This window comes from Onychomys torridus, chromosome 4, assembly GCF_903995425.1.
Source record: "Onychomys torridus chromosome 4, mOncTor1.1, whole genome shotgun sequence".
Lineage (NCBI taxonomy): Eukaryota > Metazoa > Chordata > Mammalia > Rodentia > Cricetidae > Onychomys > Onychomys torridus.
The window spans coordinates 114,342,545-114,368,047 of NC_050446.1; the positions used below are offsets into that span (position 1 = coordinate 114,342,545).

Below are 25,503 nucleotides of genomic sequence, written 5' to 3' on the forward strand. Positions count from 1 at the left end.
AAATGTTTCCCATGGACGTCCCCCATCAACCTTTTAAGGTCTTCTTAAACAAAAAGGAACCCAAGATAGTAAAAGTCCAATGAATTTCCTTCCTACTACCATCTTCCTGTCACCAACACAGGCACAAAGCAGAAGCACTATGGGAGACAGTGTGGTAGGCTTCTAAAGACAGAATGATCTAACAGCTCACTGCTGGGTATCTAAGCTCTATCACGAAGTGAAGGTGGTAACTGAGATATCTGTACAACAATGTGTACGATGTGCAATTTTCACAGCAGCATTGTCCACAACAGCCACAAGGTGGAAGCAAGTCCAATGGCTGTCACTGGATGAACAGAATGTGCAATGTACACATGATAGAATATTACTTATCCTTCAAAAGGCAGGGATATGAGGAACAGGAATGAACCTTGAAGAAATTATCTTAAGGAAAATAGGCCAGACAGCAGATATCAAAGAACTAAGATAGTAGGTTCTACTAATATGTGACACCTAATAATTAAATTCACAAATATTAAGTTAGAATAGCAGCTTCCAGAGGCTGAGAGAAGAGAAGGGAATGGGGTAGGGTAGGGTAATGTGTAATGGGTACAGATTTCCCGTTTGGGAAGATGAAAGAGTTCTGGAGATGGATATGGTGACAATTCCTAACAATGTGAATTGTTTAGTGCTTAGTAAAACTGATTTAAATAATAAATTCTATGTTATGTATAGGTCACAACAATCTCTCTCTCTCAGAGATCTCTCTCTCTCACACACACACACACACACACACGCACACGCGCACACGCACACGCACACGCACACAGAGAGAGAGAGAGAGAGAGAGAGAGAGAGAGAGAGAGAGAGAGAGAGAGAGAGAGGAAGAAATAATAGTTCTTACTTGGCCAGAGTAGCTGTCCATAAGGGACTGTGCTGACTAGTTTTATGCCAATCTAACACAGGCTAAATTCATCTAAAAGGAGGAAATCTCAACTGAGAAAATACCTCCATAAGATCCAGCTATAAGGCATTTTCTTAATTAGTGATTGTCAGGAGAGGATCCAGACCATTGTGGGTAGTGCCATCCCTGGGCTGGTGGTCTTGGGTTCTATAAGAAAGCAGGTTGAGCAAGTCATGACCAGCAAGCCAGTAAGCAGAACTTCTTCCTGTCTCCCCATCAGCTCCTGCTTACAGGTTCCTGCCCTAACTTCCTTTGATGATGAACTGTGAGGTGGAAGTGTAAGCCCTTTTCCCCTGAAACAGTCTTTTTTGTTTCATTGGAGCAACGGTAACCCCAACTAAGACAGGGACTCACAAGGAATTAACCTAAGATGCAGACCTCTGTAACAGAAATACACCTTCACTGTTTCTACTTACAAACAGATTGGAATGTTCTGAACAGCTTAGTTTGAAAAGAGAGGATTATAGGAAAGCCTGTCCTCAGACTTCCTAGAGAATCATACAAAATCCACTGAGACATCAGGCTTCAGAGACTAAAGAGAATAAATTGACTGACGTCTTTAAAGAACGACAATATACCAAACAGCCTACATATTGAACTGGGGATGTTAAGTCTTAAAGGAACAAGATTTCCTGTTGACCAAGATAAAGATCCGGAACTGGAAGCAGCAAAATCCTTTACTGTAAGCACTGTGGGACTTGATATGCTTCAAAAAGCATACATGGCCAGTCTAGAGCCCTGCTAACACTACCACTCCAACATAAAGTTTATGACAGCAGAATACATAAAAAAGCAGTTAAGCCACAAAGTTTCAAGGAAAATTAGGAAGGTTAAAAAGAGGGGTAGGAATAGCTTAGAGATGTTCAATAATAGTACATAAGCAAAATGCTACAAATACACAACTAGATTTCTATAATTTGAGCTACTTATACACAATAGAAATACTCAACTAGATAAAGTAGTTCAACTAGATAAACTTAATTAAAAAAAATTGTTAACTTTTCACAATCCTCACTTCCCTAAATCCCAGGGGGATTTGCAATTATAAAAATTATTTTCAGCCAGGCAGTGGTGGTGTACACATTTAATCCCAGTACTCAGGAGGCAGAGGCAGGTAATCTCTGTTAGTTCCCAGACAGCCAGGGCTGTTACACAGAGAAACTATCTCAAAAAAAAAAAAAAATGAATGATATTGATATTGTGGGTAGTAAAATGGCTAAATGTAATACCAGTACTTTACCAATTTCACCCATCAGCATGATCTTCTCAGATAATAAGTGAATTTATTCTGAAAGTTTATATACACACACTCAAAGCTTTCTGTGCATGTTTCAATAGCTATCAAATCCTAGAAACAGTAGGAGCGGTTACATGTCCTATCAGTTGTTATATGAGAGCTTATTTCCAAGTTTCTTTTAGAGCAGTGTGTCTGAACCTCTGGAGGCTCCGAATAGTCCATTTTCTACAATCAACATGCCCCCTCCCACCCTCACTGTGGTAGCACATAACTGTAATCCTAGGATTTGGAAGTTCGAGGCAAGAAAAGCATGTGTTAAATGCCAGCCTGGGCTACAAAACAAACAAGCATACATATTTGTGAAACTCTAGGTTCAGTCTAAGCAGCTAAAATTATAAAGATTAACTAAAAATCAGTAGGATCTGTGTGTGCACGTGTGGAGGCGAGAGCACGATGCCAAGTGTCTTCCTCCAGCTCTCATGCATCTTATGTTTTGAGGCAGGGACTTTCACTGTACCTGGAATTAACAGACTGGGCAGACTACCTGGCCAACAGCCTCAAGAATCCTCTTTTCTCCACCTCCTCAGAGCTGGGATAAGCTGTCACACCCAGATGACAATTAAACCATTTCCCAGCCCCCAACAGAAAATTTTCAATTCAGTATCTTTAGGGACTATGCAAATTTGTGTATTTTCACAAGCAAAGGAAATTGCACAAGGTAAATTCCAGCTATTTAAATAATGCATTTTAACTGTAATTTAGAACCAATGAGAATGTAGCAGGCACATTCATTGGTGGTGTCTCTCACCAAATAGCAATTGCTCTCTAGTATATCCTAACTTTGTCAAGGAAAAACTTCTAATCACCAACTCAATCAAGCAGCTTCCCCTTCTGTAACAGCCATCTGAGCATTTCTTATCCAGTGACTCTTGATTCTGACTTCTTTTTCAGTTTTACAGCTGTCTAACTGAAAGTCAGTTGGCACCCCAGCATTCTCTATTCCTGTTTCAAAGCCTGACAAAGAAACATATTCCAAACACTCTCTGGGTAGGTGACTGGAATACACCTTCCAGGGCTGTTAGTGTACACAGAGGATCCAGAGTATGAACTAGTGTGACTCACCAGGTTAGTTAAAAAGTCAATCAAGCTACTTCCCCACAGTAACAACCCTTTTTAGATTTTTATTTTTAAAAGGTATGAACTAAATTTTTTCCAATTGGGGAGACAGAGAAATTTGTTGGAAGCTGTCTAGAGCTGGAGCTTGAGATTTCTCAGATGCAAATAGCTCCTGAGCAGTGGAATCCAGTGACTATACAGCTATAGTGGTTTTCTGGCCCGTGCCTTGAGCAGTAGACAGTCTTGCTGTTAAGGAGCCTGAAGAACTATGACTTGCAGATAAACTGACTGACTCCTCAGGGTTGTAGCTCCTTAAACATCCAAATACATTCAGCATCAGAATTCTAAAGTGATATTTAAAGAAAAAAATTTAATAACTTGATATTGAATCTAAAGAGAACCTGATTACTTCCTATTACTCATGCATTTTAAAATCTTTTAAGAACACCTCAGTGCCTGCTCTTTTGTAGTTTCTAGGAAAGCTACAAGCACATGATTTAATTTTAAACACAGTTTAATTTTAAAAGCCTTTATTTAGTCATTATATTTTGATCCTCTGCTTCTCCACACACAACTATGTTTCTACTTTTAGACTTGTAGGTCTTCCATAATAGTCAAAGGATGACCATTAAGTCATTACCCTACTTTGGTGGAGTTAGGTAAAAATATCTAGGCAGACACAATAAAAAATGATCTCTCAGAAATATTTTGTTCATTGATTTTGCAATTCTGGGGCTTAGTCTTCCTTTTCAATATAGAAAACCTGAGTTAAGGCATTACAATTAAAGTCAGGCAGGCATTTACAAACAGAAAAAAAGGACACGTGAAACACACTTGGCAGTGGAGAAACTAAGCATTTCCAAACATGATGTAGCTGGGTTGTGGTGGCGCACACCTTTAATCCCAGCACTTGGGAGGCAGAGCCAGGTGGATCTCTGTGAGTTCTAGGCCAGCCTGGGCTACCAAGTGAGTTCCAGGAAAGGCACAAAATCTACACAGAGAAACCCTGTCTCGAAAAAACAAAAAACAAACAAACAAAAAATCAAAACATGATGTAGAAGTATTCGCCACTCAATAACAAGTACATGAATTTCACAAAAATTTACACAGGTATCATAATGGCTATGTACAGAATCACAATGCCTTGGCTTCCTGGATGGATCTTTTTTTCTTCTGGGTAAAACAGCCTCTTTTGCAGTTAGTATGGTTATATGACAGAAAGGTCAGTGGGCTGTAGTGAAATGCATCATCACAAGGCTAACAAAGATCTTCTTGTCCCCCAGCTCTATCAGCTTTGATCTTGATGTCTGTTGGGACAGGAGGCTGGGACTTCCACATCACCATTCTGAGAGGAGCCTTTGCTAATCAGAAACCTCAATTTTTCATCTTATATAAATAAGAAAACACTTCCATTATGTTTAAGTAATTATGCATTACGAGGTTTGCTTATTATAGTAGCTTCTGTCATCTTAACTAACACAAGCCAGGCTTCTACACTTACTATGTGAACTCTGTTGGTTACTTAACTTCTTGGGCCTCCACACTAATGAATATGAGTGTAACATTCATCATAAAGCTGGCAAGGACTATATGAGATAGTGAATATAAAGAAAGTATGTATCAATAAATGTTAAATATTACTGTTCAAACAAACATGCAGCCTAGCACAAAATATGCAGCACAATTTAAAGACTATTGGGAAATTGTATTTGATAAGTGTGATAAACAATCAACTCATCAGACCTAGGTGCCACAGAGAAAAAGTGGGAGAATGCTGACAAATCACCTTCTCACACATAAAACATTGTTGGAAAGACAGAATACAACAACACTACATCAACAGAAGTGAGAATTCAGACCATAATAGAGACTTCAAAATGACAAGGTTAAAGCCATCAATGCTCCATAGACTTCATTCTCCACTATCTCTAAGCTCAACTGTCTCCTGCCCTCTCCTCTACCGGTTCCTCTAGTCATCCATCTGCCTTCTTGCTGGTCCACAATCACACAGCACATACCTGCATCAGGACCATGTGTTGTTCTCACTAAGTTTTTCCTTCTCACATTGGTGTACATCTCTTGCTCTTTCTGTCAGATATTTCCTCAAAAGCTACCTTCTCTAAGAAATTCCCTCAGGCCACCCATCTGAGTTCCACTACCACCAGCCTTTCTGCTTCAATAGTTCATACAGCATTACCATTGTCTAACCCATCTGTGATTGCTTACTCATCCATCACCCATGTCTCCTGGAATAGAAGTTCCATGAGGACAGGGAACTATCCAACACTGTTTTCTCATTGTCACCTAAAGGATAACCAGCACATGACAGGAGCTCAGTATAGATGTTAAGTAAATGCTGAATTCTTTTAAAAAGTGGGAGGGGGGCTCAGAGGTTAAGAGCACTGACTGCTCTTCCAGAGGTCCTGAGATCAATTCCCAGCAACCACATTGTGGCTCACAACCACCTGTAATGAGATCTGGTGCCCTCTTCTGGCCTGCAGACATACATGCAGGCAGAACACTGTATACATACTAAATAAATACATCTTTTAAAAAGTCTGGGTGGGGGAAAGGCATGATGGGCAACCTTGGCTGAATGATATTGCAAATTTGAGATTTAAAACTTAATGATTTTTATATTTTAGTATTTTTGATTAGAGTAACAAGTGTGCTTTAGTTTGAGGATGTTTATATAAATGAAATAATCATGACATTGAAGTAGTAGTCCCTCAATAAAAATAAAAGTCTATATATTTCCCAATATTAGTATAAAACATAGAAATGGTATCATATGACTTCACCCATTCATTTGTTGTACAGTTGTTCCAGAGTGCACTAGAGACATCAGCAACAAAAATCATGGTCAAGTGGAAGCTGTATGCCTTGTCTATCTGTAGGGTTCTTGCTTTTGTGAAATTTTGATGAATTCAACAGCAGGAGAAATTTGGAAAACTCTAGGACAAACTTTTTTCTGTGTGTGTTTTCCTTCTGGAAAGCAGGATTCTGGCCAGATAAGATGTGGGTCCTTAACAAGCTCACTCTTTCATTACCATATCCTTCTGCAGAGAAAGATAACTCCCTTCCTCTACCATTTTATCACACCCTGTTCAATCTGCTGTATTTTTAAATTGTGGAGTCCTAGGACTTCTATTTTTTTTTTCATATAATGATAGTGCCACATGAACTTTTAAAATATAACCTGGAACAACATGTTCGTTTATAGAGTAACAAATCATTTAAATACAAGTTAAACTTCTGCATTTCCCACTCTGCTATTTGGGCAACATGAATTTGGTTAATTGAGATTGTACTACGGGCTGAACACACTTTCCATCCTTAACATAGGTAAGTTGAAAAAAAAAGTACCATGGGGGAGGGGGGCAAGCCACAGCACACATGCAGAGGTCAGAGGGCAACTTCTGTGCTCAGCCTCTTTCCGCCTTCACATGAGATCTGGGGATTGAACTCAGCTTGCCAGTCTTGTGTGACAAGTGCCTTCACCTGCTGCATCTGTCTCCAGGCCCAACAGAGTCAATTCATACTTGACCAGTAACAAGTCACTCTCAGTATTCTTTTGCTGGAATAAACATGACAGACATTTAAAAAGCAACTGCAGAGAGAAGTTGTATCTGGTTAGCTTTTGTTAGCATGCTTCTATTGTGGGCTTTCTTTTTTCCCCTCTGTCTCTTAATGACTTGATTCAAGAGACACTACCACCCCCATTGGTTTCCCAGAAGTTCCTGTCCATGTCTTTCAAGAGCTGTCTTTCAAGGAGACATGACTTGTGAATAAGTATATTCTGAGTATTCTTTGTGTGTGGCATTAAACCTCAGAATGTAGTTAACTAAAAATAGTTTGGACTTCAGACCTCATCATGAAAGCAGATGTACTCTACTGACAACTGCACTTGAATTTTCTTAATATAGTCTAAAATGGTGTGTATATCTTATAGAACAAGAACTCATTATCTACCAGTAGGCTGAAAGATGAAGGCAGTCACTTGACTGTGAACATGTGAGATAGATACTAAGCAATGTAACTCTACAGCACTTAAGTTTTTATTTTTATATTTTTAATTTCCTTTTGTCTGCATGTATGTCTATATATCACGTGCATGCCTGGTGCCCATGAGAGCCAGAAGAGGGCACTGGATCCCCTAGCACTGGTGTTTTAGATGGTTGTGAGCTGAACTTGTGGGTGCTCGGAATTGAACTTGGGTCCTCCAGAAGAACAACCAATGTTCTTAATCACTGTGCCAGCTCTCAGCCCCAACACCCAGGGTTTTAACACCCTAAGATGCTAACTTTATCTAGCTTCTATTTATCCTGTTAATGAATTTTTAAAAAATTCACCATTGTCTTAAGTAAAAAACAGGCCAGAGCAATCTGAAGACATTATTCCTACAATCAATCAGAAATACCAACAAAATGAGGAATTAACTCCATATGTTATTTATTTTGCTATAGGTCCTCCCTACCTCATTTTCCATATGCAAAATATCCATGACATGAAAGATGCATTGGTAAATGTGGATGAAACACAAAGGCAATATTATGGTAATTGCATTGTTAGCACTGAAACAAGGCTAAAGGAAGGGTAACATGTTCTATTGTTCTCACATATAAAATCATGTCCACAGAATCTTAAACTAAGATGAAAATGCTGCTTGATGAGAACAGCATGTCCCAGCCCCAGAGCTGTTCTGGTTTCTTCTCTTACCATGCCTGCTGACACCACACTTCGATTAGAGGCAACATCACACCAGAATTCCCTCCCAGTTTTCACTTGAAAGCCTTTTGAGGCAGCCCACAAAATGTGGCAAATGCTATAGTAAGCTTCCACTCATATGGAGATTTATCTTGACTATTCCCTTTGTTAAAGGTGATAAAAAGCTCTCAACCACTTAGCAAACACTTATTCTGTACTCTTAATAGGAGACAGTGGAATAAAGCATACATGGACCTTGCTCTAGGGCAATTTATCTTTATAGGATATAGAAACCATTCCCTTGTGAAATCTTTCTAGAAATAAGAGATCCCTATAATTATATAATGTTGCAGAGTCCATGCTGCTTCTGAATCAATGAAATCTCAAAATACCACTACTGGTAGACAGACGTATGCTACAGCTATTTTTTTCCCCAAGGGGGAAAAAGGAGAGAAATGAGAAAGATAGAATGGTACTGTGGTTTGCTTATGGTCAGAGAGGAAGTGGAAAAATTGAATCATGAATGAATGTGTCTGGACTCCAAATTTAGGGCTTTGTACTACCAGAGTGCTCTAGCCCAAAGGGTTCTAAATCTAACTTGTTGGAGACACACCTTCACTGCAGTGGCATATGCCCAAAAGTTTTTCAGAGTGAAATACGGCTTTCTTAAAAAAGCTACTGCTACAATTTTTAACTGTTTAGAATGATTCTGTGACTCAGAGAATGAGTTATGAGCTACTGCTTGGTTGGATAATCTCTAGTCACTGGGATTCAACATTTTTACAGGTTAAAAAATTATTTTTAGGTTGGGGAATTAGCTCAGTGGTAGAGTGCTTGCCTAGCAAGCACAAGGCCCTGGGTTCAGTCCTCAGCTCCAGAAAAAAAAAATTAAAAAAATATTTTTAAACTGCCTCAACAATATTGAGTTAATTCTGATTCATGCATTAAGATGTTCTTGTAAATGTAATTTAAAATAATTTTAAAATCCCATATATCTAAATCTACATGTTTTGCATCAATGAAATCTCTTTGAATCCATGTTACAGGTTTTTTGTTTTTTGTTTTTTTTTTTGGTTTGTTTGTTTGTTTTTGTTTTGTTTTTAATTAGCCCTGCTAAGAACCAATTAAAATCACAATCAGTTCTGGAAGTTTGTTTCCCCTTCTCCTTGGGCAAAGCCTCAGCTTTGGAAATAATGCTCTGAGAATAATCTCAAGACCTATCAATACCCGAAGCACCAGTGTCTGATGCAGGTAGGAGACAGCTTTTTAGTCCACCCTGGGACATGGTCTTATACTGCCACAGAGGAGCAAAATTGTCCTTACCTCAGGCACCACAGACAGGAGACTGTCAGTGGGTCTATTGTACAGGCTATGTGGAGATGCACACGTGATGTCACATTAATGTTAAGTCTTGAGATCTTGAGACCTTTTATAGTCTTTACACTGATTAATATTTGTTTTAATTTAGTGTGTGTCTCTCTGTGTGTACCCATGTGTATGAGTGCTCATGCAAATGTAAACACATGCTGTGACATGGATGCGTAGTTCAGAGGACAACCTGCATGAGCCTGTTCTCTTTATCACCATGTGGTTTTTGGCAATCAAACTCAGGTTATAAAGCTTTGTGGCAAGTGCGAAGCCATCTCATTGGCCCTTTGTTCTGATTTTTAAAATACTCTTTACTCTTTTTTCTAAATATTTGAAGAGGAACAAATTTTAAATGAAATATTAAATTTTAAAAATCCGTATATATTCTACACAATCACAACTAGGCAGAAAAAAAATCACAGTTCAGTGTTAAGAATATTGAATGTGGAGCAGCCGAGCAGCTCTCTGAAATTCCAGGACACACTCAGGATCAGGACTGGACACCCTCTTCTTGTTATTTTCTTCATTCTCTAGCAGGGTCATTTAATGTTGAATGTACCAATAAAAATAATAATTAACTAGATAAGCATATATCATTCTTTCGAGAATGTCCTTACTCTTCCCCTAGATGGGTGTGAATTGAAACTGAAATATCCCCCACAGTACTGAGTAGAATTGTATTCTCTTCTCTCTGAACCTAGCTTTCTTCTGTTTTCTGGTACTGGCCACATCTCAGAGTCCTTTGCTAGCTCTTCTTCATTCCCCAATATATAAATGTGAAAGGTCCAGGACTCAGGTCTCTTCCTTTCTGTTTGTATTCATTTTCTTGGTGATCTTACCCAGTTTTTGTTCTATAGCATTTTAAAGCTGAAATTCACAAACACACACCTATAGTAACTGTGCTGGGAAGTTTTATGTCAACTTGACAGACAAACTGGAGTTATTTGAAAAGGAGGGAACTTCAATTGAGAAAAATGTCTCCAGCTGTGAGGCTTTTTCTTAACTAATGATTGATGGGGGAGGGATCAGTCCATTATGGGTGGTGCCATTCCTGGGACGGTGGTCCTAGGTTCCGTAAGAAAGCAAGCTGAGCAAGCCAAGGGTGCAAGCCAGTAAGTAAGCAGTACCCCTCCATGGCTCTGTATCAGCTCCTGTTTCCAGGATCCTACCTTGTTTGAGTCCTGTCTGTCATTGAGTTTCTGTTGCTGTGCAGAGACATCATGACCTTATAAAGGAAAAACATTTAATTGGGGTGGCTTACATTTTCAGAAGTTTAGTCCATTATCATCATAGTGTAACATGGTGGTGTGCAGACAGACATGGTGTTGGAGGAGTAGCCAAGTCTCCTACATCTTGACTTGAAGGCAACAGGGAGTAGTCTCCTTGTCACACTGAGGGAAGCTTGAACAAAAGAAAAACAAAGCCCACCCTACAGTGACATACTTCCTCCAACAAGGTCACACCTCTTAATAGTACTATTCCCTTTGGGGGGCATTTTCTTTCAAATCACCACCCTATTCTTATTCCTTCAATGACGAACAGTGCTGTGGAAGTATAAGCTGAATAAACACTTTCCTCTCCGACTTGTTTTTTTGGTCATGGTGTTCTGTTCCAGTAACAGAAATCCCAAGACAAGTAGGTACCAGCATATTGGGGTATTGCTGTGACAGACCTGCCCGTATTTAGGGGAGGATTGTGGAAGGACTTTTGGAACTTTGGGCAAGAAAAGTCATTGAGTGCTGAGAGCTCAGTGGGATGTAATGTGGAAGATAAGAATGTTGAGAGCAGTGCAGAGGATGGAAGTTTCAGACATAAGTTTAAAGACTCTATCAGGGTCATTTGCTATTTTGAATTAAGATTCTGTCATACAGCAGAAGACCCCAGCATTTTGGAGATACCAGTATCCAAGAACAGCAGCAGCAGTGGAGTGGGAAGACAGTGTAGCCTAGAAAACAAGCTGTGTGTGTTGCTGTGAGGGTGGAGCCAGAGAAGTGACCCGAGCACTTTGGAGGAGTCCAGAAGATTGTGAGTGAATCCCAGAGAACTGGACATTGAGTTATTTATACTGTTAAAGAGTTTGGTTTGGTTTGGTTCAGATTGTGACTGTGACCTGGTTCTTCCCTCTAAAAGAATGTATTTAATTTTGATTTTTACAGGAGTTCACAGATGAAAGACTTTGAACTTTTACAAGAGATTTTGGATTTTTAGAGAGATTGAATATTTTAAAGAGACTGAAATTTTAATGTGTTTGAATGTGTAAAGATTGTGGAACTTTTAAAGTTATTTATGCTTTTAATGTGACATCTTGGGAATGAATAAGAAAGGAAAGGCGTGGCTTAATTGATGTATTTGTGTGTCAAGTAGACTTGGGGTCAGTGGTACTGGCTAGTCTTATGTCAATTTGACACACAAACTAGAGTTATTTGAAAGGAAGGAACCTCAATTGAGAAAATGCCTCTATAAGAGCTGGCTGTAAGGTATTTTCTTAATTAGTGATTTATCAGGTAGGGTGTAGCCCATTGTGAATGATGCCATCCCTAGACTGGTGGTCCTGGGTTCTATAAGAAAGCAGGCTGAGCAAGCCAGGGGAAGCAAGCCAGTAAGCAGCACCCCTCCATGTCCTCTGCATCCAGGATCCTACTTGTTTGAGTTCCTGTCCTGACTTCCTTCAATGATGAACAGTATTGTGGAAGTGTAAGCTGAACAAACCCTTTCCTCCCCAATTTGCGTTTTGGTCATGGTGTTTTGTTGCAGAAATAGAAACCCTAAGACAATAACTAAGTGGTTAAAAGTGTAAGCTCTGGAGTACAAAGTCTGTGGTCTAAATATGAGCTGCACTACTCTACAGCTGATAGTAAGGGACTTGATATCTTAGACACATCTTCTCTGTGGTCAGGAGGTACTGTGTTAAAAGGAAAGCCCACTGTGGTAGTTTCAATGTACTGGCCCCATAAGCTTATAAGGAGTAGCACTATTAGGAGGTGTGGCCTTGTTGAAGTAGGTGTGGTCTTGTTGGAGTATTTATCACTGTGGAGGAGGGCTTTGAGGTCTCATATATGCTTAAAATACCACCCCCAGAGTGACAGTCCACTTCCTGTTGTCTTCAGATCAAGATATAGCCAGCACCATGCTCCCCGCCATGATGATAATGAACTGAACCTCTGAACTGTAAGCTGCCACCTCAACTAACTATTTTCCTTTATAAGACTTGCAGTGGTCATTGTGACTCTTCAAGCAACAGAAATCTTAACTAAGGCACCCACTCTACAGATTAAGGTACAATTAACCATAACCCTTGCATAGATACTGGAGGTTCCTCTTGGGCTTATAAAGGGGGAGGCTCTGGCTCATCTTTTCCATAGTAAAGGCAGAAACCAAGTATCCTTTTTCAATAACTTTTGTGGGAATGTCTTGATATCCTGAGCATTTCTCGTAGGTGAAAATCGAAAATGTCAGTTATGTAAAGCTGACTTTTGCTGGATCCCAACAGATACTGTGAAAAAGGGAACATGTCAAATGTCAGGGAAATCCTTCTAACTTGTTGCTCTATTTTCCTCTGTTCTTAGCAAAAATCTCAAAGCAAAGATTCCTTCCTTGTAGTCTGTCAATGCTAATGACTGAAATAAATCCCAATAGTCTATATTAGCTACCTGAATCTAAGAAAAAAAATTCAGTTTTGTCATCTTTGGTGATGAAAATGTTACAAGTGATATTTTCCCCCAAATATGGCTTCCTCAGATAAAATATGAGTTGTTAAATCTAGAATATCTTCACCCAACAGAGGTATCAAGTTTTTGGACCATGAGCTTTGTAAAGCTGTAGGAATTTGTGGTGTTTTATTCAAAGTCTAGGACTTATTACAAATTGGCTATAAAAAATAGTCTTGCCAATGTCTTTACTTTTTGTCCTGAAGATATGTATCATAAACATTTTAAAGGAACAGTGTGGTGAGCAGGTTCTAACTGTTTAAATTTAATATTCAAAAGAACCGTCAGTGGAAGAAATCAGAGAACTACTATGTTTTTAAAATGCATATTTAACATACCACTTTCTAGTGATACTATTTTCAAGGTCCTCTGAGTATCGCTAACAACAAATTGTTACTATAATCTTCATTCTAAATTACATTTCTGTCAGCAATTCAACACTGCAGCAGTGAGGACAGTCCAAACACCCAGCATAGTGATGACAGCTCAAGAACATAAAGTAAACTGTCCGTATCTACCACTTACTGCAGACAGTGATATTCGAAAGGAATGTAAGTGGAGAGACAAGCTCAACCATGGCCAAATGTATCAATTATTCAATACTAAATTGTCCACTCTTCACCAACTTATAGTATTGCCTTACAAGTGGTAAGAGTATTAAGCTATCACAGAGGAATTTTAATCTCTAGAATTAAACAGAATGGACACTCTTACTTGAGATTTCTAAAACAGAAACTATGTTTTCTTACAGCTCCACTAAAATTTTACAGGATGCACAGCTACATATATTCAGGACACAGACACCTCCACAGGATGACTCTACAAGCACAAGCAATATTCACTGATTGATAGAACATCTCATATCCTTCATGTTCTCAGTTGCTTCCTTTTTACAGGTCCCTTTCCATATGGTATGTATTTGCTGTACACAGTGTTTGGCTTCTTAAGATATCTCCTTTCAAATACACTGTGCACCTTGACTACTCACTCCACTCCAGTTTCCTCCCCTTCTTCCCCTTCTAGTCTCCTTCCTTCAATCAGTCACAAACTGTATTTTGTTTTTGTTTTTGTTGTTTTGTTTTTCAAGACAGGGTTTCTCTGTGTAGCTTTGCACCTTTCCTGGATCTTGCTCTGTAGACCAGGCTGGCCTCGAACTCACAGAGATCCACCTGCCTCTGCCTCCCAAGTCCTGGGATTACAGGCGTGTGCCACCAATGCCTGGCACAAACTGTATTTTTAATAAACATGAAAATTAAAATGTATTCTAGTCCATTCCCCTGTCTATCACTCATCCCATCCACCAACCAGCACCAGAACCATACAAAGTCCACCCAGAACCTAGAGCTGCTTTCCTAACAGGTAATGAACGCATCCTACACTTTGACCTGGAACAGTCCGCTCTGGAGTCACTGGAACTTCATCACCAGCACCATGTGCAGCATGACTCAGAACCCAGGCCCTGCTATCCAAGGACCAGCAGCAGAACCAGGCAAACCCTCTACAAACTTAAGATGATCAGCAGATAGAACCTTCTAAGCCTGTAGCAGATTAACTCTTATGCTCAAAAGTTGCACCTATTCCCTACCCGAGCTGAGACCACTGCCAGCAGTCCATTCCCATAGCAACACTGAGCAGTGGTCGAGACTGAAAGCACCATTGCAGCCTGACACATTGGGATAACAGCAAATAAAGACCCAAGTAACTACAACAGGGCAAAACCAGATAACAAATCAAAAATTACTATCAACAACCTAACTCCAGACACCAATGTCCCATCACAAAACCACAAACAACATGAATAACCAAGACAATATATCTCCTATAGAAAACCTTGCCTTGTAGGAGGAGGGAGTGGGGAGTGGATTAGGGGGGAGGGCTGGAGGGTGGGAGGAGGGAGGACAGGGGAATCCATGGCTAATATGTGAAATTAAGTTAATTATAAAATAAAATTACTATTTAAAAAAGAACACACACACACACACAAAAGAAAATAGCACTCCATTGTTTTGCTAGCTGAAAATGCAATGTAGCTACTGCAAAGGACAATGATTTGAAAATATAATTATAACACGTTCAAGGAAAAGAGGATATGAACAAACCCTGAATGAGGATGGTGAAAGTAAAAACAGCTCAATAAAGTAATGAAAACAATTCAAGATATTAAAGTGGAATTAAGTAATGAAATGAAATCTCTGAAGGAAAAAAAAACCCTCCTCATGGAAAAGAAAAAACAAACTAAAAGTGAAGTCTCATGGCTGGATGAATTATAACAGAATATCATGTCTCCAGGATAAAGTGGAGGAAACAGATTATTCAGTCAAACATTACATCTAAAAAATCCCAGGAACAAGGCATGAAAGCAATCCGGGACACTAAAAAAGACTGCACTTATGAATAATACATACAGAAGAAAAAAGAAAAATTAAACCAAAGGTGCAGAAATATTTTCAACCATTATAAAGAAAACTGTCCAAAGCTAAGGAAAGGGCTGCCTATTAAAGCCCAAGAGGCATACAGAACACCAAATAGACAGGACAAAAAGAAATGCCCTACATCACAGAATACTCAGTACACTACATGTCCAGAACAAAGAAAGGAGATTGAAAGTGGCAAGACAGAATGACCCAGTCACATGTAAAGGGATGTCCACCAAAACAATTAGCTAATTTCTCAAAGGAAATGCTAAAAGCCAGAGGGCCTGCACTGATGTTCTACTAGTTCAAAAACCACAGGTGCCAGTCCAAGCTACTATATCCACAAAATTATCAGTTATCTGGAGGTCAGAGAAGCACTTTCCATGGTTTAAAAAAAAAAAAAAAAACCTGAAGGAACTCTACAAAAGATACTAAAAGGAATATTTTGGTTTGGTCTGGAAGAGATGTATTTCTATTAAAAAGCAGAAAATGTGAAGTTGGGTGATTAGGAAGGTAAAGGTGGAGAGGGTGGATATGGAAAAAGTGGGGGTGTGAATATAATAAAAATACATTACATAAAATTAGCAAGGGATTAATAAAAATATTAAATATGTATCCTATATAATATTTGATTTGAGGCTACAAATCAAATCTACAACCACTCTTAAATGTCTGTGAAACAGACCAGGTGTTAAGACTTTCAAAAGTGCCAGGGCCTCACCAAACAAGAAAGGCTACCATATGGCTTCAACCAACTGCTGACCCATACTAAACCAGAATCAGTATCATTAAATTTTCTGCTCTTGCAGGAGGAAACAGCAGGGGGGAAAAAACCCTTTACCTTATATAAATTTTAAGATGTGCACGTTTATGATTATTAATGTAAAATTTGGTATTCTATGTATTCTTCAAGGAATTAAAAATCTGATTTGGTTATAATCTAGCTTTCAATCTAAAATCTAGATATGATCAGGAAGAAAGAACATAAAGGACAAACTCTTGTGTCTGAAATTCCATCCTGACTTGGAATTCTAATGTTAAACACAGGCTCACAGTTAAGATTATCTACACCTACTTTGTGGCCACTGGAACTTCTGTATGTCAGTGTATAAGGTCCATTCTTGTCACATATTGAACGTGGTGTAATAAAAGTTCTCACAACACAAAAATGAATGGAGGGGACCTTGAATATTTGCAATTACAGAACCAATGCCTTATGTCAAATTAGAAAGTCACCAAAGTAAGAATGACATGGTCAAGATTATAGCCTTTTTGTCATTAAAGAAATAATTTGTCTGTTGCTTTGCAAGTAAAAGAAAGAAAAGATCACTATGTAATCATTATTCTGTTATGTGATTCTAAGATTCATCTTAGATATGGCACAGACAACAGACCAAAGAAATGCTTACTCCCAGTGTAGCTAAGTGAACTGATGATGTTACTGGAGGTACTTATAGTAGCATAAGAGGTTTCTTACAGGAACGTGGAGGACAAAATCAAATTCATCACTGAAAAGCCCACAAAGAATGGGTGAGGACTCACAGGATCTGTATGTATCCCACAAAGTACTTGCACAACTTTCAGATAGTTCAGCATAGAAGAGTCTCCTCCTCCAGCAACTGTTTACTGTTTTTATAAGCTCGGCCAGGATCCTTATGAAACTTAGTTTTAGGACCTTCCTGAGCCTTGTATGTTTCAAGTTTTATTTTTATCCTGAAACGTATAAGCCTCCCTCCATCAAGAAAATTTTCAGTTCAGAGCAAAACAAATTTAGAATACTTTCTCATGTGGATAATAAGTTTCATGGGAGGCTTATTTGTGCTGCCGCTCTGAGACTCTCAATGGAGTTAGACCTTGGTGTGAAGGGTAGAGTCCACACTAAGCTGGCCAGAGCAGACCACAGAGTTTTCTGGCAGACTCAGAGGAAGCTAGAGAGACACACAGGAATAATGTTGTACAATATTATTTTAAGATGTGTTACATTTAATTTATGCTATGGAACATTTGTTTAATGAAACAAAGATGTGTTGCATTATTTTATGTTGCATTTGTTTAACTGTGTGAAGCTGTGTTACTTTGCCTGTCTAAAACACCTGACTGATATGATAAAAAGCTGAATGGCCAATAAATAGCATGGCAGAAAGAATAAATAGAAAGAGAAAAAGAGAGAAAAGCAAGGAGCAAGAGAAGAACAAGGAAGACATCAGGGGCCAGATACTCAGCTACAGAACAGTAATGAGGGGGTATATAGAGAAAGATAAAAGCCCAGAGCAAAAGATAAAGGGGATATTTAAGTTAAGAAAAGCTGGCTAGAAACAAGCCAAGCTAAGGCTGGGCATTTATAAGAAAGATTAAGCCTCCATTTATATTTATTTGGGAGCTGAGTGACCCCCAAAGAGCCAAAAAGAGTAAAGGGTTAAAAAAAAAAAGAAAACAACAACAGAATAAGAAGGGTCCTATATAGATACACAGTCTTTTTGATCAGGGAAGGTGGAGAAGAGAGCAGGTAATCATAGCTATAGCTTTCTCTATAGCTCTGTAGATCTCTCAGGTTTATTCCCTAATGTTTGACTCCCAAGTTTTATTTTTTAATAAAAGTCACAAGAGTTAATCACTCTTAAGTACATTTGTGTCAGAAACACCACAGGCAGATCTTTTTTGCTTACTACATTTATTTAGTGCCCATGCTGTGGTGTACATTTTAAGGTCAGAAGACAACCTGAAGAAGTCATTTTCTTCTTTCATTATGTGGTTTCCAGAAATTGAATTCATGTCATCAGGCTTGGTACCAAGTACCCTTGCCTGCTGGCCCTCTGAATCAAGAAGAAAGAAGAAAGAAGAAAGAAGAAAGAAGAAAGAAGAAAGAAGAAAGGAAAGGAAAGGAAAGGAAAGGAAAAGAAAGGAAAAGAAAGAGAGAAAGAAAAAGGAAAGGAGGAAGAAGGAGGAGAAAGGAGGAAGAAGGAGGAGGAAGGAGGAAGAAGGAGGAAAAGAAGGAAAAAAAGAAAAAGAAAAGAAGAAAAAGAGGAAGGAAGGAAGGAAGGAAGGAAGGAAGGAAGGAAGGAAGGAAGGAAGGAGGAAAAAACTCAAAACACACATACACATACACACACACACACACACACACACACACACACACACACACACATAAAACAAAACAAAACAGCAAGCCATGACACTGTCAATCTGGTCTTATGGTCTTACAGTTGCCCAAAACATCTAGTTAGATAGCCTTTTGAGAGCATTCCATCACCAACATACTGTTCTGAACTGCAGGATTGGACATGGTTGGATATGGGGTATCTGTTCTTGTTGCTACAAACATGTTTTATATTTTTTTCTTTTTCCTTATTCTGAAATCCCTTAAATTACCTGTTAGTTCATTTGTATATACAGGCTAGTAACATTTTTAAAGCCAATCTATTGTTTCCACCGGGTAAAATTCAAGAAGTATAACTAGTCATCAATGCAAATGGAACCCCTGAAACAGATACAGTGCAGAAGAGACTAAAGAGCTTCAAAATGTGATGGTTCTAAGTGATTCTCAACCTCTACTGCCTCAACCACTATCACCACTACAATCCACGGTATGTAATGTCACATATATTACATACATCACACTTACACTTTCTACAATCCACAGTATGTAATGTCACATATATTACATACATCACACTTACACTTTTTACAATCCACGGTATATAATGTCACATATATTACATACATTACACTTACACTTTTTACCTACTTCTCAGAATGCTATCTAATCACCAGAAGCATCCCTCTTCAAAATGAGGAATTGCAAAGCAGGGCATGGTAGCTGTAATCTCCCTTATATTGGTGAATTGTCATGTTCTGCTTAAGACCACGAAGAAGCTGGCTCTTAAAGCAAGGTTGGTCCTCTCACTTCAGCCCCAAGTTTGTTTATGTCACGAGTCTTCTAAAACCCCTATCCTGAGTCCAGTTGGTCTCCTGTCTCTGTACTAGGGAGAGGGAAAACAACAAACTGTTAAGGATATTGAAAACACTGCCTCCTTGAGAAGAGCCAGAAGGCAAACTATTCAACAATGATTACTACTGTTTATCCCATGATGTGAAAATGCACATAGAAGGAAAGGCAAGGTAGAAGCTCATGCAGAAGTCTGTGCTGCCCTGCCTGGGGTTCCAAGTGGAAACTCCAGCATCACACGATCTCAAGGCTTCCTTAGTTATTTCTGCTATATATTGTTAACTGCCCAATTTGATGATGCTGTCTATACTATTTGATCTTTTTTTGGGGGAAGCCTTTGCCAGAGGGGATGCTGTTTTCCACTAGGGACTCACATTTAGAAACTCCAGCTTGTGATATTTTAATTGTGCTGAAATGTGATTTTATTTGTATGTTAATAAATAATGTTTGCCTGGAGATTAGAGGTCATAGTGAGCCAGGAACAGAAGTCAGGTTGTGGTAGCCCACGCCCTTAATCTGATCACATGGCAGGAAGTATCTGTGTGGTGAAGGACACAGCCAAGCATGGTGACATGAGCCTTTAATCCCAGTACCAACCATAGAGACCTGGAGGTCTGTATAAACAGGCAGTGACGAGGAAGTGATGTGGCTAGGCTTAAAGCCAATGAGAAAGCAGAACAGGAAAGCAATGAAAACACAAGACCCACAGGAAGAAGCTCACTCTAGGTAAGCAACAGTGATGAGGTGGTAAGAGAAGGTAGTCGTGGCTCTTCGCTAGCTCTCTGATCTCTTTGGCTATTACCTCTGTATTTGGCTCTGTGTTTATTATTTAGTAAGACTGTTTAGAAATTCGTCTACACCAGCTGACCAGACTATTTGTGCTAGATGTTTGTATGACTCTGGATCTTTTTTGTTTTGTTTTGTTTTAGGAATACATTTTATTTTATTTTTTTATTATTATATTTGTGTTTTAATTTTACAAATCAGCCATGGGTTCGCCTGTCCTCCCCCCTCCCCCCCTCCCCCCCTTTCCCCCAGCCCCTCCCCTCCATTCCCATCTCCTGCAGGGCCAAGACTCCCCTGAGGATTCAGCTCAACCTCGTAGATTCAGTACAGGCAGGTCCAGTCCCCTCCTTCCAGGCTGAGCAAAGTGTCCCTGTGTAAGCCCAAGGTTCCAAACAGCCAGCTCATGCACTAAGGACAGATCCTGGTCCCACTGCCAGGGTGCCTTCCAAACAGTTCAAGCTATTCAATTGTCTCACTTATCCAGAGGGCCTGCTCCAGCTGGGGGCTCCACAGCTTTTGGTTCATAATTCATGTGTTTCCATTCATTTGGCTATTTGTCCCTGTGCTTTTCCAATCTTGGTCTCAACAATTCACACTCTTACAGTCCCTCCTCTTTCTCGACAATTGGACTCCTGGAGCTCCACCAGAGAAATGGATGAGATCTACATGAACAACCTGGACAACAGTGGGAATAATGAAGGGCAAGGTTCAAGGGAAAGAGAGCTTAGGGGAGCAGGAGATCCCAGCTGGATCAAGAACAGAAAGGGAGAACAAGGAATAACAGACCATGATAAATGAAGACCACATGAGAACAGGAAGAAGCAAAGTGCTAGAGAGGTCTCTAGAAATCCACAATGATACATCCTCTGTAGACTACTGACAATGGTCGAGAGAAGAGAAAGCCTGATCTGGCCTAAGCTGGTGATCAGATGGCCAAACACCCTAACTGTCGTGCTGGAACTCTTGTCCAATAACTGATGCAAGTAGATGCAGAGAGCCTCAGCCAGACCCTGGATCTTATAATGTTATATTTTGACATTTTGTTTGCTCACTCAATTAGGCTACCCCAGTCATCCCTGATGGGTACTTAGAGTGCCTGATTTGATGTTTTGCAATATGTCTGCTACTTCTCTCTATCAGCTACTTGCTATTTCTCCTTTTATTTTGCTCACTCATTAAAAATCAAAACATGGCTCTCAAAAGTATTCTGTAGAATGTACAAAACAGTGGCACACACCTATTAAGAAGACTGAGGCAGGAGGATGACAGCTAGTAAATGATTGAATAAATAAATAAATAGATAAAAATTGGGGATCAGACTTGTAACCTGTCCCAGGTTATAAACAAGGGCTCATATAGAAACCCAGGTCTAACTCTAGAGTCATTCTTTGAATAGTACTCCTACTTATCATGATTTCCAAAACACAGAAGTATAATTTGCATGCCATGAAATGCATAGATGCTAAGTAAAGGGTTAGATGACATCTAATAGTTTGTATACCCACAAAACCAAACCATAAATAGAAAACTTTATACATGGAACATTTCTACGATCACTCTCAAATTCCCTCAGGCACCACTATTTTAGCATTATAGATTTCTAGAATGCATTTTAACTCTGTCAGTATTTCTTATATATGGAAATACAATGTCTCCTTTTTGTGCCTAGCATGGTTACTAAGCATAATGCTTCCCCTCATTTTTAAGATATAGTAGAGAATTTATTTAGCTTTCTGAAGCTTTATCCTTGGCACAAAAGAGACCTTACTCAAGTTTTGTAAACTCTATTTGAAACAATTTTATGAGGCCAGAGAAAATTAATGGCATCCAAGTTTTATGAGGCTGGGTACAGCTTGGTGGAGAGTTCTTGCTTAGCATGTATGAGGCTCTGGGCCCCAGCCCCTACAACATAAGGGAAATAAGATTTATATATGTAATCACAATCAATAGTATGAAATAAGTAAAGAAGAACAAAACACAAAGTACCACTAAACAGAATAAATCCATTTTAACTTGGTTTCCTATTCCATATTCTTTTTGATCTTTAAATATATTTTCTGAATGTAAGTTCTCTTGTCTCAGTATCAAAGTCATCTATTGTATTTTTACTCTTTAACAGCAGGAAACACTCATTAAGTTAATCATATACTAAATAACCTTATAAATGTTTTTAAAAGGTTAGAAAATTAAGACTAGATGAGATTATTTCACCAATTTTCATCCAATTTCAGGAAAGTTGTTTCCATAAATCAAAATTCTGCCTCAGAAACTCTCGTCATTCCTAAACAGGTTGAGAAAAACATGAAAATAGGGGAAATCTATGTTTACTAAAAAACTGGTTTTAGTAGTTTAATAATGAGTGAACAATGAAATTTTCAGAAAATACACATTACTGAATAAAAGCACAGTGCAAGACATTTCACTACAGTTGTAAGTCAGGGAGGCCCCAGAGTGCTCCAAAAGAAACAGCACAGGCGACTGTCACTCACTGCTGTCCACCACAACTATGGAGTAAGATTCTGCTGAAGACACCACACACTTTGGGTATAGGGCAGCGAAGTCAGTATCAAACTCATTAGAAACGTCCTCGGCACAGTCTATCTCTCATAGTGCCAAAGGTGCTGTGCAGACTGATTAGAAAGGAAAGACAGCGAATGGCCTGAACACTGGACCCTGCATGCCGCAGGGTCAGACTGCCAGGAGAAGGTGTGTACCGGTGTAACAATGGGGCAGTGCTTTCCTGCCCACAAGAGAGACCTGCTCCATAAGAGAATTTCATGCCTGGGCAGTAATCTTAGTCCAAAGCCCTGAGGCAGGAAGATCACAGGCCCTAGAGTAGAATCTACTGTTGCTCTTTTTCTCAAGTCAAATTACATTCTAAATACTTGGTTTTATACCCATATACACGGGCTGCTCTCAACCTTGGCTAGAGAGGCTTCTGTTTGCAGTGGGCAGCACTCAATGCAGAGCTGCATAAATGGCACAGGTACTGAGAATAAGAGACTGAGTGCTCAGCCTTAAATGGGAATTTTTATCAACACACCTCTCACCTAACCAAGGCTCAGGGAACATCATAGAAAAAAGAGGCAGAATCAGTTTCAGAGTTGAAATGAAAAGCCATTTTCTGGACATGACAAGGCTCCCATACTCATAAAATCAAAGTAATTGTGGTTACTTGCACAAGACCTGCATGAGATAAAGCCAGCCAAAATCCCAGCATAAATGGGGGAAAGGTACTCTCCAGGCCTCATCCCTTACTGAGGAGCTATTGGCAATTGATAGCTGCTCATGATGAGAGCATTCTTTTTTTTAGGGTATGACTACTGGCAATTTCCCATGCTGTAGTGGATGGCCCTACACACCTATGGGCAGCACTAACTGAACTTAATGGATTATCAGAAATGGAAAAGCATGGCCTGGTGACTCAGGTCTATAACCCTGATACTTGAGATGCTGAAAAAGACCATGGGTTTAAGGTTTGCCTTGGGACAATTCAAAACAGTACTCTCCAAACACAACAGGGCTCACAGCAACTGGGACTGCATGCACAAGGTCAAGCCAGACAAAAATCCCACCATGGATGAAAACACACACACACACACACACACACACACACACACACACACCAGCTGACAAAAAAAATTGGTTTCTTGTAGTTAACTAAAATGTTCATGTAAGAGGAAATGAAAATCCCAATAAAATTTTCATAAAATCAAATTGACTTCTTTTTAATATAATTTTTCTTAATCTTTGATAATTAACAATGCATACAATGTACTTAGACCACATTCACCCCTTCTTTTTCATACCCTGCTCCCAAATTCATGCCAATTTTTTATATTACCCACTTAGTCCAATGTGTGCATCTCCATACCATGGGTGTGGAGCTTCCAGACCAAATTTTAAACTATTTTTATCAATTTCTTACTTTAAAAAACAAAACTACTGGAATTTTGGTTCAGACTGTTTTAACTCTACAGATAAAACTGAAAAAAAAAAAAAAAACCAGTTGGCAGTACTGTATTTTCAATTTTCAATTCAAGAATAAGACCTATTTCTGCAATCAGTTCATCTGAGCAAGGCTTTGTAGCTTTAAGAGGATAGATAGTTCTGGAATATTTCTTATTCATTCTTGATCATGTGAAAAGACAAGTTTTAAGAATTCCTTCCCAAGTGTCTGTCTGACTTCTTTTGCTGGCTTCACTGTACTGGTTGGGATTTCCAGGAAAATACTGAACAGGAGTAACAAGATCAACAAAAGTGGACTTCCTTTCTGGGCATTCCTAGAATTAAAACATGCTCCAGGTTTCACTGATTACTATGATTTTAGGCTACAGACTTTGGTAGTTTTTTTGTTGTTTTTCTCCTAGAAAATCTAACTACAGAAGTTCTTCCAATAGCTGGTGTTTTGAAGGGTTTATAATGAGTGGAAGCTGAAAAGATTGTGTGTTATCAGAATAAATATTTTTTCTCCTTCATTTTGATAATGCGGTAATTACACTTGTTGATATTTTTACAGCTTTATGGAAAAACACATATACCATAAAATACACCATTTTAAATAAATGTTCAATCCAGTGGTTTGCCATGTGTTTGTAAAACTGGACAACTAACTTTCTAATTCCAGAACATTTTCATGTCCTTGAAAACAAATTCCATATCCATACTCCCACTTCGGCCCTCACAACCACTAATCTCTTACATTTGTTTCTATGGGGTTTTCCAATTCTAGACATTTAATGCAAATAAAATCATGCAACGTTTGGTTTTGTTCACCTGGCTTCTTGTACTTAGCCTCATGATTTCAAGTGTCACTAGAACTATCCTGATGTAGAAATTCATTTCCTTTTGTAGTTACAAAAAAAAAAATCATTGCATAAATACAACACATTTGTTTGTCCATTCATCAGTTGACAGATATTAAGTTTTTCCTACTTTTTAACTACTATGAATAATTTTCATTCAGAAATTGCTGGGGAATGTAGCAATTCTGTTAAAACTTTCTGAGACACTATCACGCTGTTTTTCCAAAAAGGAAACACCATTTCCACACTCCCAAAAGCAGTATATGAAGGCCCTATTTTTTTCCTAATGACTACATCTTTTTGTCCCAATGAACTCATTCTTCTTTTCTATAGACATCATGTTGGATGAGAAGTAGAATCAAGTTATAGTTTTGATTTGCAGTTCCTCTATGAACACTGACTGTAAGCATATTTCCATATGCTTACTTGCTGCTTGTATATCTTCACTGGAAAATTGCTTATTTGCATCTTCAT

The 25,503-nt window shown here is 38.9% G+C and overlaps 1 protein-coding gene across 3 annotated transcripts in view; it reads right to left on the minus strand.

Annotated features, from left to right (window-relative positions):
• Tasp1 (taspase 1) overlaps positions 1-25,503 on the minus strand; it is a 270,718-nt gene that overhangs the window by 2,538 nt on the left and 242,677 nt on the right. The window contains exon 11 of one of the 3 annotated variants that reach the window (XM_036185440.1): positions 10,541-10,596. The exons of the other annotated variants lie outside the window; for them this stretch is intronic. Within the exon in view, the coding sequence (XP_036041333.1) occupies positions 10,541-10,596 (56 nt within the window). The remainder of the gene's footprint in view (positions 1-10,540; positions 10,597-25,503) is intronic. 3 annotated transcript variants of the gene reach the window in all.